The sequence below is a fragment of the Populus alba genome, chromosome 13, assembly GCF_005239225.2.
Source record: "Populus alba chromosome 13, ASM523922v2, whole genome shotgun sequence".
NCBI lineage: Eukaryota > Viridiplantae > Streptophyta > Magnoliopsida > Malpighiales > Salicaceae > Populus > Populus alba.
This window is the reverse complement of record NC_133296.1, coordinates 10,181,918-10,196,446: the sequence shown is the minus strand read 5'-3', so window position 1 is coordinate 10,196,446 and position 14,529 is coordinate 10,181,918. Positions and strand designations below refer to the sequence as shown.

The 14,529-nt window shown below is 31.5% G+C and overlaps 2 protein-coding genes across 2 annotated transcripts; one reads left to right on the top strand and one right to left on the bottom strand.

Annotated features, from left to right (window-relative positions):
• Window positions 1-1,033: 1,033 nt before the first annotated feature.
• LOC118034443 (superoxide dismutase [Mn], mitochondrial) lies at window positions 1,034-4,339 on the top strand. The gene is made up of 6 exons (XM_035039736.2): window positions 1,034-1,412; window positions 2,117-2,163; window positions 2,243-2,368; window positions 2,470-2,526; window positions 3,112-3,186; window positions 4,034-4,339. The coding sequence occupies exons 1-6, from the start codon at window positions 1,133-1,135 to the stop codon at window positions 4,124-4,126; spliced, it is 678 nt and encodes a 225-aa protein (XP_034895627.1). The 5' UTR covers window positions 1,034-1,132; the 3' UTR covers window positions 4,127-4,339.
• Window positions 4,340-9,308: 4,969 nt separating this feature from the next.
• Window positions 9,309-11,755, bottom strand: LOC118034449 (protein BEARSKIN2). The gene is made up of 3 exons (XM_035039740.1): window positions 11,573-11,755; window positions 10,463-10,740; window positions 9,309-10,026 (listed from the first exon to the last, which is right to left on the bottom strand). Exons 1-3 carry the CDS (start codon window positions 11,739-11,741, stop codon window positions 9,403-9,405), a joined length of 1,071 nt encoding a protein of 356 aa, XP_034895631.1. The 5' UTR covers window positions 11,742-11,755; the 3' UTR covers window positions 9,309-9,402.
• Window positions 11,756-14,529: the final 2,774 nt, after the last annotated feature.

Genomic DNA, 14,529 nt, shown 5'->3' with positions numbered 1-14,529 from the left:
CAAGAAAAATCAAGAGAAATGTGTCGATTAAGATATTTAATATCATAAGACAAGACATTTACTTGATTGTGTATGCTAAATTTATTTATAAAAATATTTTTTTTATTCAATCAAATAATAATAATAGAAACAGATACACATATTAAATTGATTGAATAAAAAAACAACACATATTAGAAATATTATCTAAAAATATTTTTTTTTATTTTAAAAATAAAATTCATCTATATAAAAAATAAAAATAATTTATAAATGAATCAAGAAAACATCTTAAAAAATTAAATATATACAAAATAACCAAAAAATAATTATCATTTAAAAAAGGCTCTCCAAACAAAATAAAAGAGATAAAGAGTATTAATCTAAATATAAATAAAAAAAATAATTAAAAAAACATTAATTAAAAAATAAAAAATAATAATTTTTAAAGGAAAAGAAAATAAAGGTTTGCATGTGGGCCTACTAGGACAATCTTGTGTTGATGACCCTTTTTTTCACATATGGGATGAATGACAATCCCTAAGGTGTTTTTTTATATAAAAAAAATAGACAATATTTTATCTATATTGCTCAGTTTGTGATCGTTATGGTGGCCAAAAAACTAAGATTCATGGTTTTTTCAATCAAAAAATTGAATTTTTAACCTATTTGTTTACTTAAAACTCTTAGAAAACATCATAAAAAACTTGATAAACTTATTTATAGCCTTTTATATATATATAAACCCATCATAAACCTCGAAAATAACTAGAAATCAAAAATATTATCAAGATTAGATATGTTTTTTCTGATAATTTCAAGCTAAAAAAACCTGTATGTTGAATTTTGATGACTTTCTCTTTGTCTCTTTAACATAGGTGTTAAAAAAATAAAGAAAATAAAATTAATTGTTTTCTTTAATTCTAAAAACTGAAAGGATAAAAATTTCATCATTCTTCAACAAATTCGCCGACCAAATTAAAAAGAATTGAAAAAAATAGCATTAGCATTGTGAACCGTGCATTCACAGTGCCATTTGAAAGGATCAGCATTGTATCTTATACAGTGAGAGCGAATCCCCGTGGGTTTTAATTTTTTAGTTAATAATAAGACTTAACTCCACTTGTGGACGAGAAAGACAAATCACTCTCTAATGGCTCTACGCTCTCTCGTTTCTCGAAAAACCCTAGGCCTAGGCTTGAGGCTTCAATTCCGTGGATTGCAGACATTCTCCCTGCCTGATCTCCCGTACGATTATGGAGCTTTGGAGCCTGCAATTAGCGGGGAGATCATGCAGCTCCATCACCAGAAACACCACCAGACTTACATCACTAATTACAATAAGTCCCTCGAGCAACTTCATCATGCCATGGAAAAGGGCGATTCTTCTGCTGTTGTTAAATTGCAGAGCGCTATCAAGTTCAATGGCGGAGGTTTTTTTTTCTAAATTTTTTCGATATTAAGTTTGATAATTCAGTTTGTTTAGGGAGCACTACTTTGGTAGAGAGGAGAGCTTGAATGGCCATTGAATTTGGTTCTCTTTGGAAAGGCTTCTATTTGTTTGTTGATTTTTGGGAAATTTTTAATTCGAACAAGAAAATTGAAATTTGGAAAGAGAGTTGCTTATTTTATTTGATAATTATTTAGCAGCATTTCATTATTTCTGACCAAAATTGATGCTAAGAATGGGATATTTGCCTTTTTCACTCTGTTTAGGTTGGTCATTGATAAACTAGTATTTGGACATTTCTTGTTATGATGAAGCAGACACCCAGTTGAGATCCCATTAAATGCATGACACTAAGAACAACCAGCTCAAAGATTATCTAATATATTTAGTTTGATTGCAAAGGAAAAGATTGTAAATGTATTGTCTTCTGCTTAGGAAAGATTTACCCGCTGCTCTAGGATTTATTTATTTATTTCTGAAACATCTATTTTCTTGCTTGTTGATTTGTAGGAAAAATCATTTGTCTTTTATGTATTGCCTTTCAAGTGGTTATCGCTTCATCTTTAGGTTGTCCATATGATCATGGAAACTTGCAAAAAAAAAAAAAAACCAGCTTAGAACTTTTTGTTTGTTGACATCCGTACTAATGGTTCCTTATCAGTTCTTGGCTTAATTATTCTCACGCAGGTCATGTCAACCATTCAATTTTCTGGAAGAATCTCACTCCTGTCCAAGTAAGTTTTATTGTTTTTGTAGATACATATGACACCTGCTATTGTTTCTGTACCTAACTTTAACGCATATATATGGCAGGAAGGAGGTGGTGAACCACCACATGGTAACCTGGGATGGGCTATTGATGAAGATTTTGGTTCTCTGGACTCATTGATTAAAAAAATGAGCACAGAGGGTGCTGCTGTACAGGGCTCTGGTTGGGTGGTAAGTAGGTCAGCTTGTTTAAATTTTTAAGGTTTTCAATTTTAACTTTAGTTATAATATGCTTTTTTGCGTCTTCCTTACACACTTCTCTCTTGTTGCAGTGGCTTGGTCTGGACAAAGAATCAAAGAAACTTGTGGTTGAGACCACAGAAAATCAGGTAAATTTACAGATTTTGTTTTCAAGTCAATTGATAATGACTAATAAAATTTTCAAAAGTTGCTCAATTCTTGCTGTTTCTAAATTGTTATCCATTCATCATATTAAGACAAAAGCATAGACTTCTTATGACAATACTAGATAGACACAGAACTACTTTAATTTATATGATTCTCTAATAGAACAATGATTAAACTATAATCTGGATCTTTTCGCCATAATCTTTAATGTATAAATAAAACCATGATTAAACATTTATCTGGATCTTCTCACCATAATTTATATCTATTATTTTTATAATTTTTTTTGGAGCTGGTCATTGTCCTTTCAGATAAGAGAATGAAGTCTATGTTGGCTAATGATTAAACAGTTATCTTGTTTGTTGCTTGTTTGTGAGTTCTGTAATTATCAAACTTTTGCAAGTTAGAAAAAGGACATGTCAGTGCAAGTGCTGAATTTGGTTGTTTTACGAATTTGATTTAGATTCTAGATGAGATAGATTTCCCCAGACCTATTCAGTCTGCAGATACTTGTTATTATTCATTATTGTTAGTTGATCTAATTATGCTTATGATTCTTGTGACAGGATCCATTGGTAACTAAAGGACCCTTGGTTCCATTACTTGGTGTTGATGTTTGGGAGCATGCATATTATTTGCAGGTAGAGTTTTTTTTTATCTAAATTATGCAATGTGGTCGCTTTCTGACGTTTAGTTCTGTTTTCTTTGTGATGAGAGGACCTTGTAATAGTAGGTTTTGATTATGTTTGACCTATCTCTATCACCATGGGGCTTTATGTGTTAGAATGTGTTGGAGAGTTTTGTTTAAAGAAACTTTGTTGGTTAGTGAGCATCATGAATTTCAAAATTGTTCCTCTTTGTTGCAAGAGTGCACGGGGGGTGCAGAGTATAGAAATGAAGTAAAAGAGTCACCTGCTTACAATAAGAAACGTGAAAGTTTCTAATCTTCCTTGGACTATATTATTTTCATGGAATAAAGGTTTGTTGGTGATGAAATGAGTGGTTAGGATTCTTTTTTGAGTCCTTGAATCTGAAATCAATTTGCATTTTGTGTTTTCCTCGTGCTTAAAGCAGCAAATATTTAAATATTTGATTGCACCCAAAACATGAAACCAGGACTTCATTTGTTTTGCCTAAACAATCTTTGAGCATTCCTCACACCCATTTTCCATTATGAACTTTTACTTTACATTACATGTTGAGCTCACTAGCCAGTCAAATGGCAGCCAGTTTGTGGATCTTGATGTTGGAAAAACAATAAAAATGACAAGCAATCATACCCTCCCCCCTCCACAACTTATTTTGCTGGGAAAAAAAACTTGTCATGTGACCAGTTAGGTTCATGTTCTTGCTAATGCTACTGAAAGCCCTGCTTCCCTCTGTGTTGTCATAACTGTTCTTGTTTGGGCAAATCACAAATTTAAACACCCTTTTGTTTGCTTGCAAATCTCTCTTAAATGACTTGGAAGTTTATTTTCCATGCTGCAGTACAAGAATGTCAGACCTGATTATCTGAAGAACATATGGAAGGTAATGAATTGGAAGTATGCTGGTGAAGTTTATGACAAAGAAAGCTCCTAAGTTGAAGCGCACCTGTTCCGTGCTGGTTTTGGACACAGATGTGGGTTCTCATAGCCTTCCTGGCTAGGAGGAATAATAAAAGATGCATTATGTTTTTGTAAAATATGAAGATCCCTTTTCATTTTCCCCAAAAAATCAGTTGCTGATTTGTAAAATATGCAATAAATTACCACCGTGGTTCGCAGGATGTTATCCTCACGGAGGTGTTGTGCTGATCCTTGTTCAATACAAGACCACAAGTAGGTTCGGTACTGAGCTAAAATCATTTGGAACTTGGGCAGAGCTTCTTTTTGACGAATTTCACAGAAGATGGTTGGTTAGTCGAGGTTTAGGAATCCTTGAATAGGTGGAGAGTATTGTGTTCGGAGTATAGAGAAAACAAAACCTATCAAAGCTTAACAAAATTAATCAAAATTAGGTCAATTTTGCCAAAAACCAAGCAATCTATTTCAAAGACTTTGGGGTGTCGCTTTTTTATTCTCAGCTAACATTAAAAGAGGTTAATGTACAATTTTAAACATCTTAAAACAAAGTAGCGCCTTAACAAGGTTGAAGCACGTGGAACACCGACAAGATTGTGGGGTCTAGTTGTTCCAGGTGTGTTAATTGATTCAAAATAAACATCAATGGCTTGTCGTCAATATTTGTTTCTCTTCTCTTTTCTTTTTATAAGAAAAAAGGTGGCAATTATACCCAACAAAAAAAAAAAAAAAACTGGGCCTCTCAGGCCCCTTTATGCTAAGCCCAGCCTAGTATAGCCATGATTTTTGTCTGGGTTATTTTTTTTGAGTTATTTTTTTTTTTTACTTCTTGTTTTTCTAAGTCCATCATTTAGAGGGGAAATTTTATTAAATTTTATCTTTCAATATTAAATACAAAAATTAAATGGACCATGTGGAAACTATAACCCGAATTGTAAATTGACTAAATATTAATCAAAGAGTCGGGTTGAGTTTTTTAAAACTTTTTTTTTCTTATATATATATCTTCAGGTTTTTTTTGTTGTCAATTCAATCATTTAGTGTGGGCAAGGTTGCTAAAAGTCTAGCTTCCATGTTGTAGGAATCTCTCCTTTCATGATGCTTTTGGTTATAATTTGGATTAGCGTCTAGATCCGATATTGATTGTTGATTTGGTTTATCCACTCTTATCTATTGATCTGGTTTACAAAAAGTAGGAGAAAGAATGAAAAACGTGGTTTGAGGTGAAAAAAATTAGAAGAGAAAGAAGAGATGTTGCAGAAGAGAAAATGAATCCATAATGAAAAGCAAAGCGAGAAATTAAGAGATCTAAAATGAAATCACTTTTTGAATCCATAGTAAAAGCTCTCAGTCTACAATATAATCTTAAGCCCCCCCTTTTTTTTTAAGTTAATATTAATTATTTTGATGTGCTATGTCTGAGAAATATCCTGGTTTATTTGAGACGCTGTTTTATCTTAAGTAATCTCTTGGCATTATTGAATTTAACAAAAATATTTGGTACTGTTTTTTTTTTTTTAAATAATTACAATCATAAAATTTTATTCGAAACATGTATTTTAAGATGCTTGAACTATGTATGAATTTTTATTTGAAGCAAGTATTTTTTTAATGTATTTTAAAATTCTTTATGATTTTATGATTTTACGATCTATTTTTACAATTCGAGTTTATTTTGCATTTTCTGTGTCGTGTCAAAATTGCGATCTTAACAACCTTGAGTGTGGGGCTTTTATTGAATTTTATCTTACAGTATTGGGTTGATGATATATTAATTTTGGTATTTTTTTTATCATATAACAAAATAAAAAATTAATTTGATCCAATGGAATCCATAACCCAAATCATGGGGTTAGTAGGCTCATTAGATATCAATCAAATAGGGATCTTTCAAGTTTAAACTGTTGTACTAAGTTTAATGAAAATGCAAGAAAGTTCTTAAAGATCTAAAAATGTTTTTTATGTTTTAGAAAATTTACGTTCGACCCACAATGAAAGCACAAACAAATAAACTAGTGTGTATGTGTGTGTGCGTGTTTGTATAACACACACACGTACTTTCTCTTCATTAGACACTAATTAGCAAGTGGTTAATTAGTAGTGTTATTAGATGAAACTAAGCCTTGTGGGGGAAACAATTATAATATTTTTCATTGTTCATTCTCTAACAAATCATTTGATCCCTAAACTTTTTTTTTTAAAAAAAAACATAATTGAGTCTTTTTAAACCAAATTAGCAACCTCGTCCAATGCCTATAAAGAGACATAAATGAGAAGTATAAAAGATACTATAAAGCTTGATTAATTTTTTTGATAAGTCAGAGCAATTCAATAAAGAACCAAATTAAAAGAGTTTCCTCTCTCTCTCTCTCACAATAAATATGCTACAATAATGTATTTCGACTTCATTAAAAATTATTTTCTTATGAAACAATATTTATACTTCAAATAAAACAAATCTTAGATGACCTAGTGGGCTAACATCAAATCAAATTAAAATAAAGCTCGAAATATGTCAATTAAGGCCCAAAACATGAAAATAATAAAAATAATAATTTTAAATATTAATGCCAAGTTGTCGCACATGATAAATTAGAAGAAAGAATTGTTTAATGAAATCCTTGTTTGAAAAGAACCCTTGGCTGAAATATGTGTAGTGTCGCCCCCTTTGAAATCCAAAACAAATAAGAAAAACTTTTGCAATTAATTCTTTCTTAGCCTCCTATGTTTCCACACATAATAAGAAATCCTCTCATAGTTTAGAATTCATAAAACACATGGAAACATATAATTCTTTAGTTTTTAAAATTAATTAGCCCATGAAGCAGATGAATTATACCCTCTTGTAAATAGATAATTGACTAAGATCTTATATCACTTGTTGAAGATGTATTCTCTTTGAAATTCATCTTGGTCCAAATACTCTAAATAAGCCCATTGAATGCATCTTGGAGCTTCTTTGCCTTTCATCTTGTAATTAGCCTATCTAAAACTTTTAATGGATCATTTAATATAGTTTTGATCACATCATTCCCTCTCTCTTCAAAAGGATTTGATCTCGAATTATCACTAACATTAAACAAAGAGAGATAAAAAAAGAACTAAAAGTAGCATTAACACTATACTACCCGATAGATCCACTTTGCAGGTGTTGTTATTAATTCTTTTAAGGATTTGGAATAGACCATCTCCTCTTGACATCAACTTAAACTTCTGATCTTTGAAAAGCCTTTTTTTACACATATATATATATCCAAATTCAATCACGTGGTTTAAAGATAACCCTTTTTCAACACTTATTAGCTTCGAATGCATATCGCTTATTCTTTTTCTGTATTTACAATCATACACTTTAATAGAGATTCTTCACTACATGTAATTTTCTATTGTCATTAAAACTAACCTTTTCATCAACAAGTAAATGAATTAAATCAAAAGGAGTTAAAGGATTAAGCCATAAATAATTTCAAAAGGTGAATAATCAGTAGTAAAAATACATACTCCTATTATATGAAAATTCAACAAACAACAAACAATCTTTTCGATTCTTCAAATTCTTTTGAATGATAGTTCTTAGCAATGTAGTCAAAATCTTATTAACTACTTTAGTTTGACTATTTATCTGTAGATGACAAATAGTACAAAATACAATTTTGCTCCTAACTTACCATATAAAACCTTTCAAAAATAAATATAATGCTTCTAGGAACCCTATAAAGCTCAACTATCTCCCCAAAGAATAAGTCTGCTATGTTAGTTGCATCACCAATTTTATGACAAGATATAAATCTTCGAAAACATATCAATAAAATGTATCATTTTAGAAAACCTATTTATAACAAAAAAATAAAAAATCTCTATTCCTTTTTTACCTAGATAATCCTAAAACAAAATTCATAAATATATCAACACAAGGTTCCTTAGGTATTGGTAAAAGAGTACACAAACCAAAGGTACAACTTTTAAACTTAGTTTGTCTGCATGTTATGCATCTATCATAAATTCTTTGCACACCCTTTTTTATCTTAGGCCATTAAAAGTACTCATGCGAAACATCTAAAGTCTTAGTGACCCTAAAGTGTCCCATTAAACCATCCTCATGAGCTTTACGGACAAAAAATTCACTCATAGAACAATTTGGCACACACAATTTATTTTATTTAAACAAATATCCATGAAACCTATAAAAATCATCAAATGCTGAATTCTCACATGTTTTATAAACTTGGCTGAAATTAACATCAGTGACATAGAAATCTTTCATATGCTCAAACCCAAATAATCTCGCATTTAAAGTTGAAAGAAATACATACCTTCATGATAGTATATCATCAACTATATTTTCCTTATCTTGCTTAAATTTTATCATATATAGAAACATTTCTATGAACCCAACCCACTTTGCAAGTTGATGGTTCAATTTCCTTTTTTCCTTAAGATGTTTCAATGATTCATGATCTAAATGGATCACAAATTTTTTAGGTCATATAAATGTTGTCAAGTCTTCAATGCTCTCACACAAACATAAAACTCTTAATTATAAGTAGGATAATTCAATATTGTACCATTGAGTTTTTTGCTAAAATAAGCTATATGTTATTTTTCTTGCAATTAAAACAACAACATTACCTATCATCAAAGCATTATATTCAATCTCAAAAGTTTTTATAAAATCAAGTAATGATAACAATGAAGCCAAAATCAAATTTTCCTTTAACAAGATAAATGCATGCTTTTATTACTACCTCATTTAAATCCTACTTATTTCTTAACTATTTCAATTAAATGTGTGGCTAGAATGTTAGAATCTTTAATAAATCTCATATAAAAACTACCTAAATGCTACCTAAATGTCTTTTTTATATATAAAATTAATAATATATGTTGTGTTGAATTTGACATAATAGAGTTTATGTTAGAACATTTATACGTAGATATATATCAAAACATAAAAGCATAGAATTTAAATAGTGTTGGAGTTGAAATAAGATATAACTAAGTGTGTGTGTGTGTATATATGGAAGCACCCAAAATTAAGATAAATCTCTAAAAATAAAAATATTCTCCCGGAGCTCTAATAAATAAATAAATTGCTTAACAAAATGCATAAGATACAGCGAGGGAAAGATATGGAATGGAGTCCAATTAGACATATATAGCCAGCAAGCAATCATCAATTACAATTACAGTACTTGGTATAAATTAAAGGCGTTTTTTCATGACCGGCTCCAATCCATGTTCATAGCACGTAGTCTTCCAAAAAGAAATCCGAAAGGAACTAAGAACACAGTACCACTATTTTCCATAGCCCCAAAAATCCATCTCCCCACGAAGTGAGGGTTGATTAATTGGGTGCGCTGATGGTGCATTTGCGGCATCAAACGCCACCCCTTCTGAAGAATCTTCATTTCCTAGATGAGAAGGGACAAGCACAGCCCATTGATCATCTCTTCCGGCAACCATTTGTTGAGGTGCTTCACATGTGCCCACCTCCAACCCTGGCTCACAAGCTTGGTACCTCAGGCTTTCACTTCCACTCTCACAATCCCTAGCTTTCGACATGAGCTGCTTGACCATGACAGGTGACTCCGAAGGGAGAACCGAGTAGTCATAACCTAAAGGCTTATGAGTTGGCATTAGGGTTTGGGATGGGAAGAGAGAATATTGATGGGGTGTTTCCATGTGATGGTGGTAAAGGGCTAGCTCAGGCTTGTTTGGTTCAAAAGTCTGTTGAGTGCTACCATGGTTATGGTGTTGACGAACTAAGTATTGGCTGTCTCTGTAAATGGAAGCTCGAGATTGATTGCTTGATGTGTGGAGTTGTTGGTCAGATGAGTTCATGCTTGCGGCTCCTCCTTCATTGCTGACCTTGAATAGATTCTTCTTCTTGAACACTCTGCAGACCACCCAACCATCCTCCTAGACATGCATACAGAATATAAATGTCTCATCAACAAGCTTGAGCGAACAATCATTTCCCTAAAAGGACGTTGAGCTAAAATATACACAGAAGAGGCTCAAGAGGTAAATGAATATCCTAGCTACTTATAATGACCTCTCTGTTATTCGATTTTCAAATAATTTAATTTATCCGGTTTGGTAAGATAAGAGGAGTTGGTGCTGCTGCTGCTGCTATAGTTTCTAAGGCATCTAGGTTTTCTCTGGCCAGCTGTTTTCATGGACCAGCCACATTTAGAGCAGGTGATCGCAGATATATGCATAAAAATGACACACCTATTCTTATTTCTTTTTCTTTTTTTTGCAATGCAAAAATATTACAACCATTCTTAAAATAATTTTGTTACTATTGTGGTTAGCTGGGGCAGTGAGGTATTAGCAAGGAGGAAAGACTTACACCAGCGTTTCCCTGAGCATCGTCACCATCTTCAAGGCGATACTCATGCATGATCCAGTCAGTCTTTTGGCCATGAGGAGCTCTTCCTCGATAGAAAACAAGTGTTTTCCTCATGCCAATCTTCTTGTCGGTGTTCCTGATGCACTTATCCCTTCCGGTTGCCTTCCAAAACCCTGCGTTTGTTGCCCTATTCGTTCTTGACCCTGTTGGGTATTTCCTGTCTCTGTGACTGAAAAAATACCACTCGTTTTGCGGCGTTGACCCAATTTTACATGTCTCTGCACGCACACGTTCGTGCATCACCATATAGTAATTAAAATCATCAAAAAAGTAATTGAAATCCATTAGAATGAATTAATTAGCTCACTCCATTTTTTCAGGAGTTGTTTATAAGAGATCTTAGTTTGAATGACTAATCAGCTTTTGACTCACTGCGTTAATGAGTTGTAATTTAGCTCTTATCGGTGTCTTTCTCTCCTTGGGATCATTGCATTAATTATATTGATGGTTGACTTGATCTGATCATATAATTAACCAAATCTCCAAGGCGTGCCAAATCACATATATAATATTCTAAATAACCGCAGCAAGCATCCCCGTGCTGATGACGACGGATAATAATCAGGGCAGTGGTTTCTTGTTTCTGCAACATTTTTATATAGTCGATGAACCAAAATAGCTTTAACTGGTTGGTATGGATTAATTATAAATATTGCAAGTTTCATGCACAAAACTATCGTGGAAACAAGATGGAATTTTATATCTCGGTGGGGTGAATAAAATCCTGATCAAGAAATAAATGGTAGAGATTATTTTACGTTTTCGCTACAGATTCGTTGTTAATATATCGAATTGTTTCGAGTTTTTTTTCTTCCCATAAGCTATATAGGATAGATTAAACACACACCCAGTAAGTGGTTAAGATCACAAGGCGAGAGAGAAATTATTTCAAGTTTAAAGCAAGATCCATGAATGGGGAAAAAAGAGGGTTGAATTATTTCGATCAAAACATACGATCTTAAAGGGAGCTGAAATCAAAATTCTTATATTTACTCATGTATATGCATAATTTAAACTAGTTACATTAGGGTTCTATCAAATAATATTTACCTTGTAACTCCCAAGGCTCCATCTTATTCAAATCCACCTCTCTAATGACCTCCATGTCAAACTTCTGAAAAGAAACCTTCTTTTTCAAGTAGTAATGAAGCAGTTCTTCATCCGTCGGGTGGAATCGGAACCCTGGAGGCACACCGCCTGTAGATGTAGCCATTACCATGCAATTAGTATACCAGTTTGGATGATGAACAGCAATATACCATTTCTTACTCTTAATTCGTTGTTTTGTAGCTGACACTATAGCAATCATTTTTTTAAATATATGGTGTGTCAACGACGCCCTAGTTGTATGGTGACGTGACAAAAGTTGACGGCCGGTGACTACGCCGACGGGCATGGCTAAATATATCGTAAAAGGAAAGCATAAGGAGCTAGACTAGCCGTAGCCATAACAAAGTTTCTTTTATTTATTTATTTATTTTGTTTCTGTAGCTTAACTTAGGGATGGTTTCATATCTCCGCAAGCTTATGTGGAGCGTGGCCACACCTTTCCTTTTATCCACGTTTACTATGCACAAGATTAATTAGGCCAAAAATACAAAGTTATTTGTCCATAAATGGGATATTTAAAATTAAAGGAAATACGGAAAATAAAGTCAATCATTTAGTTTTTCAAAAAAATTAAAAATTTTAAAATATATACTAGTTCAAGATATCTAGATAAATTGATTAGTTATGATTAATAAAAAAAAAAATTTTTCTCCTATTCCATTTTTTACTTGCCATTTACTAACAAAATTATTTTATAAACTTATTTGCAAGTCATTTATTATTGATAGATATTCATTCTATTGAGCGTTCGGGTTCTAATATCAGGAGTCTCGCAATTAAAAATTTTTTTTTATTATTTTTTATATTTATTGACCCCTTTTTATATTATCATTAAAAAAAAATTTGAATAAAATACTAAGCTCGATTCAACGTCTATCCTTAATCTAAAAAGACTCATAGTAAACTTATTATTAACCTCATTCTCAATTAAAAATATCATACTAGATCTTATATCGGTCCTTAAAATTAGAAAACACAATCAACTTAGCTATTAAAAACTAATTTTAATCAAAAAAAAATGCTAACTTGATGGAAAACTCATTGGCTTCTTCTTGAACTTCTTTTAAAGTGTAAAATATCACTCTAAGCCTTCTTCAGGCCCTAAAAACTAGAGGACTTGTCATTTTAGTGGTTAAAACTCAAGCTTTATCAATAACATGACACTAACTCTACAAAAACCTGTCTTACATACGTGAAAAGGCAAAAGCATGGTTTTATGAAATGCAAATAACGTTAACATGAAGCAAATTAAAAAAAAAAAAAAAAAAAAGCATGAGTGAATGGTAACCTACTTCTAAAAATAATTTTTTACACTGATTTGCATAACTAAAAAGGCAAGGATGAAGTTTTATGAACAAAGTTAACGTGAGAGAAGTGATTAAAACTTTTTAAAAAAATTCATGAATGAATAGTAATCATGCAGGAAGAGTGACATTGGCAAACCCCACCGGAAAAGTAGAAAAGATAAGGAATAAGGGTTTAGCTTATCTTAGAGCCGGTTGCAGACAAGAGATGAGCTGTTGTTGTGATACTTGTGACAAAGACGATGACAATATTGGTGATCTGTGGTTTTTTTGAGAGGTTTTCTCTCTACTTTGTGTTTCTCTCTTCAGTTGTTTCCCTCTTCTTTTTTCTTTTTTTTTAACTATTTAGTCAAATTCAACCATATTTTCAATAATTCTTCTTGATTCCACCCCTAACCTGCATTTTTTTGCTCTTTTTTAATTGTTTTTATTTCTTTAAAATATGTTTTTCACTTTTTTGATTGAAATATTTGTTCTTTCCTTATTTTAGATATTTGAGAGGCTTCAAAATTTGGTTATGCCAATACTAATAAAGTACTGACATCTTTGAGAGGCAAATTTTTGTGTTTTTCGATCCTTGGCCATTTTATGTGCATATTGAATATTTAGATAATGCTTTCTTTCCAATGCTCCCAGTTTTATTATGAAGCATTTTTGCTAGAGTTTAGAGAGATATGCCATGTACATAGAAGCAAATACCTTTGTTTTGCACCCCCGTGTGTGTGTGTGTGTGTATTAAGACAATGTTTCAATATTTTGTATGTGATTGAAGGAAGAAAAATTAGTAAATATGATAAATTAACGTAAAAATCCATTAAAAAAATAAAAGGAAAAGAAATTTGTTTTCATTAAATAGTCATGAGAATTTTTTTTTCATATTTTTCAAATATTAATTAGAAAAAAGAAATTGCTACCATTCTTACAAAAAAAGAACCTATAATATTATTTATGAACCATGGAGAAATTGAATAGCAGTTTTAATATCATTCTAAGCCTTTTGTTTATGGTGCATTTCAATGAAAATCCAAACAAATATATTAAAAAAGAAATAGAAAAGGGTCAAGTATCTACTTAAATAAAAGAAGGGTTAGTGTATGTGGACCTACAAGTTTAGACCCACATGCCTAAACTTTATTTATTTTTAATTTTATCAAAGGTATACGACACGTTATTTGCTAGCCTACATTTCAACCATTGGAGATGTGAATGAAAAATTAGGCTGGGATCTTTTTAATTCAAAAAATCTTTTTTAACCTATTTTCATCTAAAAATATCTAATAAAAATCTTTATAACATCAATAAAATAATTTATCAACTCAAAACACTTCTAAATTAGTTCAAAACACAAAATTAAATAAAAAAATTTTTTTTAACCCTAATCAACTTTTTTTTCTGCAATATAGAAGCTCAATAAACAAATTTTTTTAATACAAAACAACATTTTAACCTAGTTTCACTTGAAAACATCTAATAACATCTTTAGAACCACAATAAACTAATTTATCAATTCAAAACACTCCTGAATTGGTTCAAAACATAAAATTAAACAAAAAATCTTTCTCTTCCCCAATCTACTTTTTCTACTATATGAAA

Bases quoted from the DNA above. Each gene is read 5' to 3' on its own strand.
- LOC118034443 (XM_035039736.2), top strand. From the start codon at position 1,133: ATGGCTCTACGCTCTCTCGTTTCTCGAAAAACCCTAGGCCTAGGCTTG. The intron at 2,369-2,469 runs GTAAGTAGGTCA...CTCTTGTTGCAG, and splicing joins TACAGGGCTCTGGTTGGGTG to TGGCTTGGTCTGGACAAAGA. The intron at 3,187-4,033 runs GTAGAGTTTTTT...TCCATGCTGCAG, and splicing joins AGCATGCATATTATTTGCAG to TACAAGAATGTCAGACCTGA.
- LOC118034449 (XM_035039740.1), bottom strand. From the start codon at position 11,741: ATGGTAATGGCTACATCTACAGGCGGTGTGCCTCCAGGGTTCCGATTC. The intron at 10,741-11,572 runs GTAAATATTATT...GTGTGCGTGCAG, and splicing joins GGAGCCTTGGGAGTTACAAG to AGACATGTAAAATTGGGTCA. The intron at 10,027-10,462 runs GTAAGTCTTTCC...ATGCATGTCTAG, and splicing joins ATGCTCAGGGAAACGCTGGT to GAGGATGGTTGGGTGGTCTG.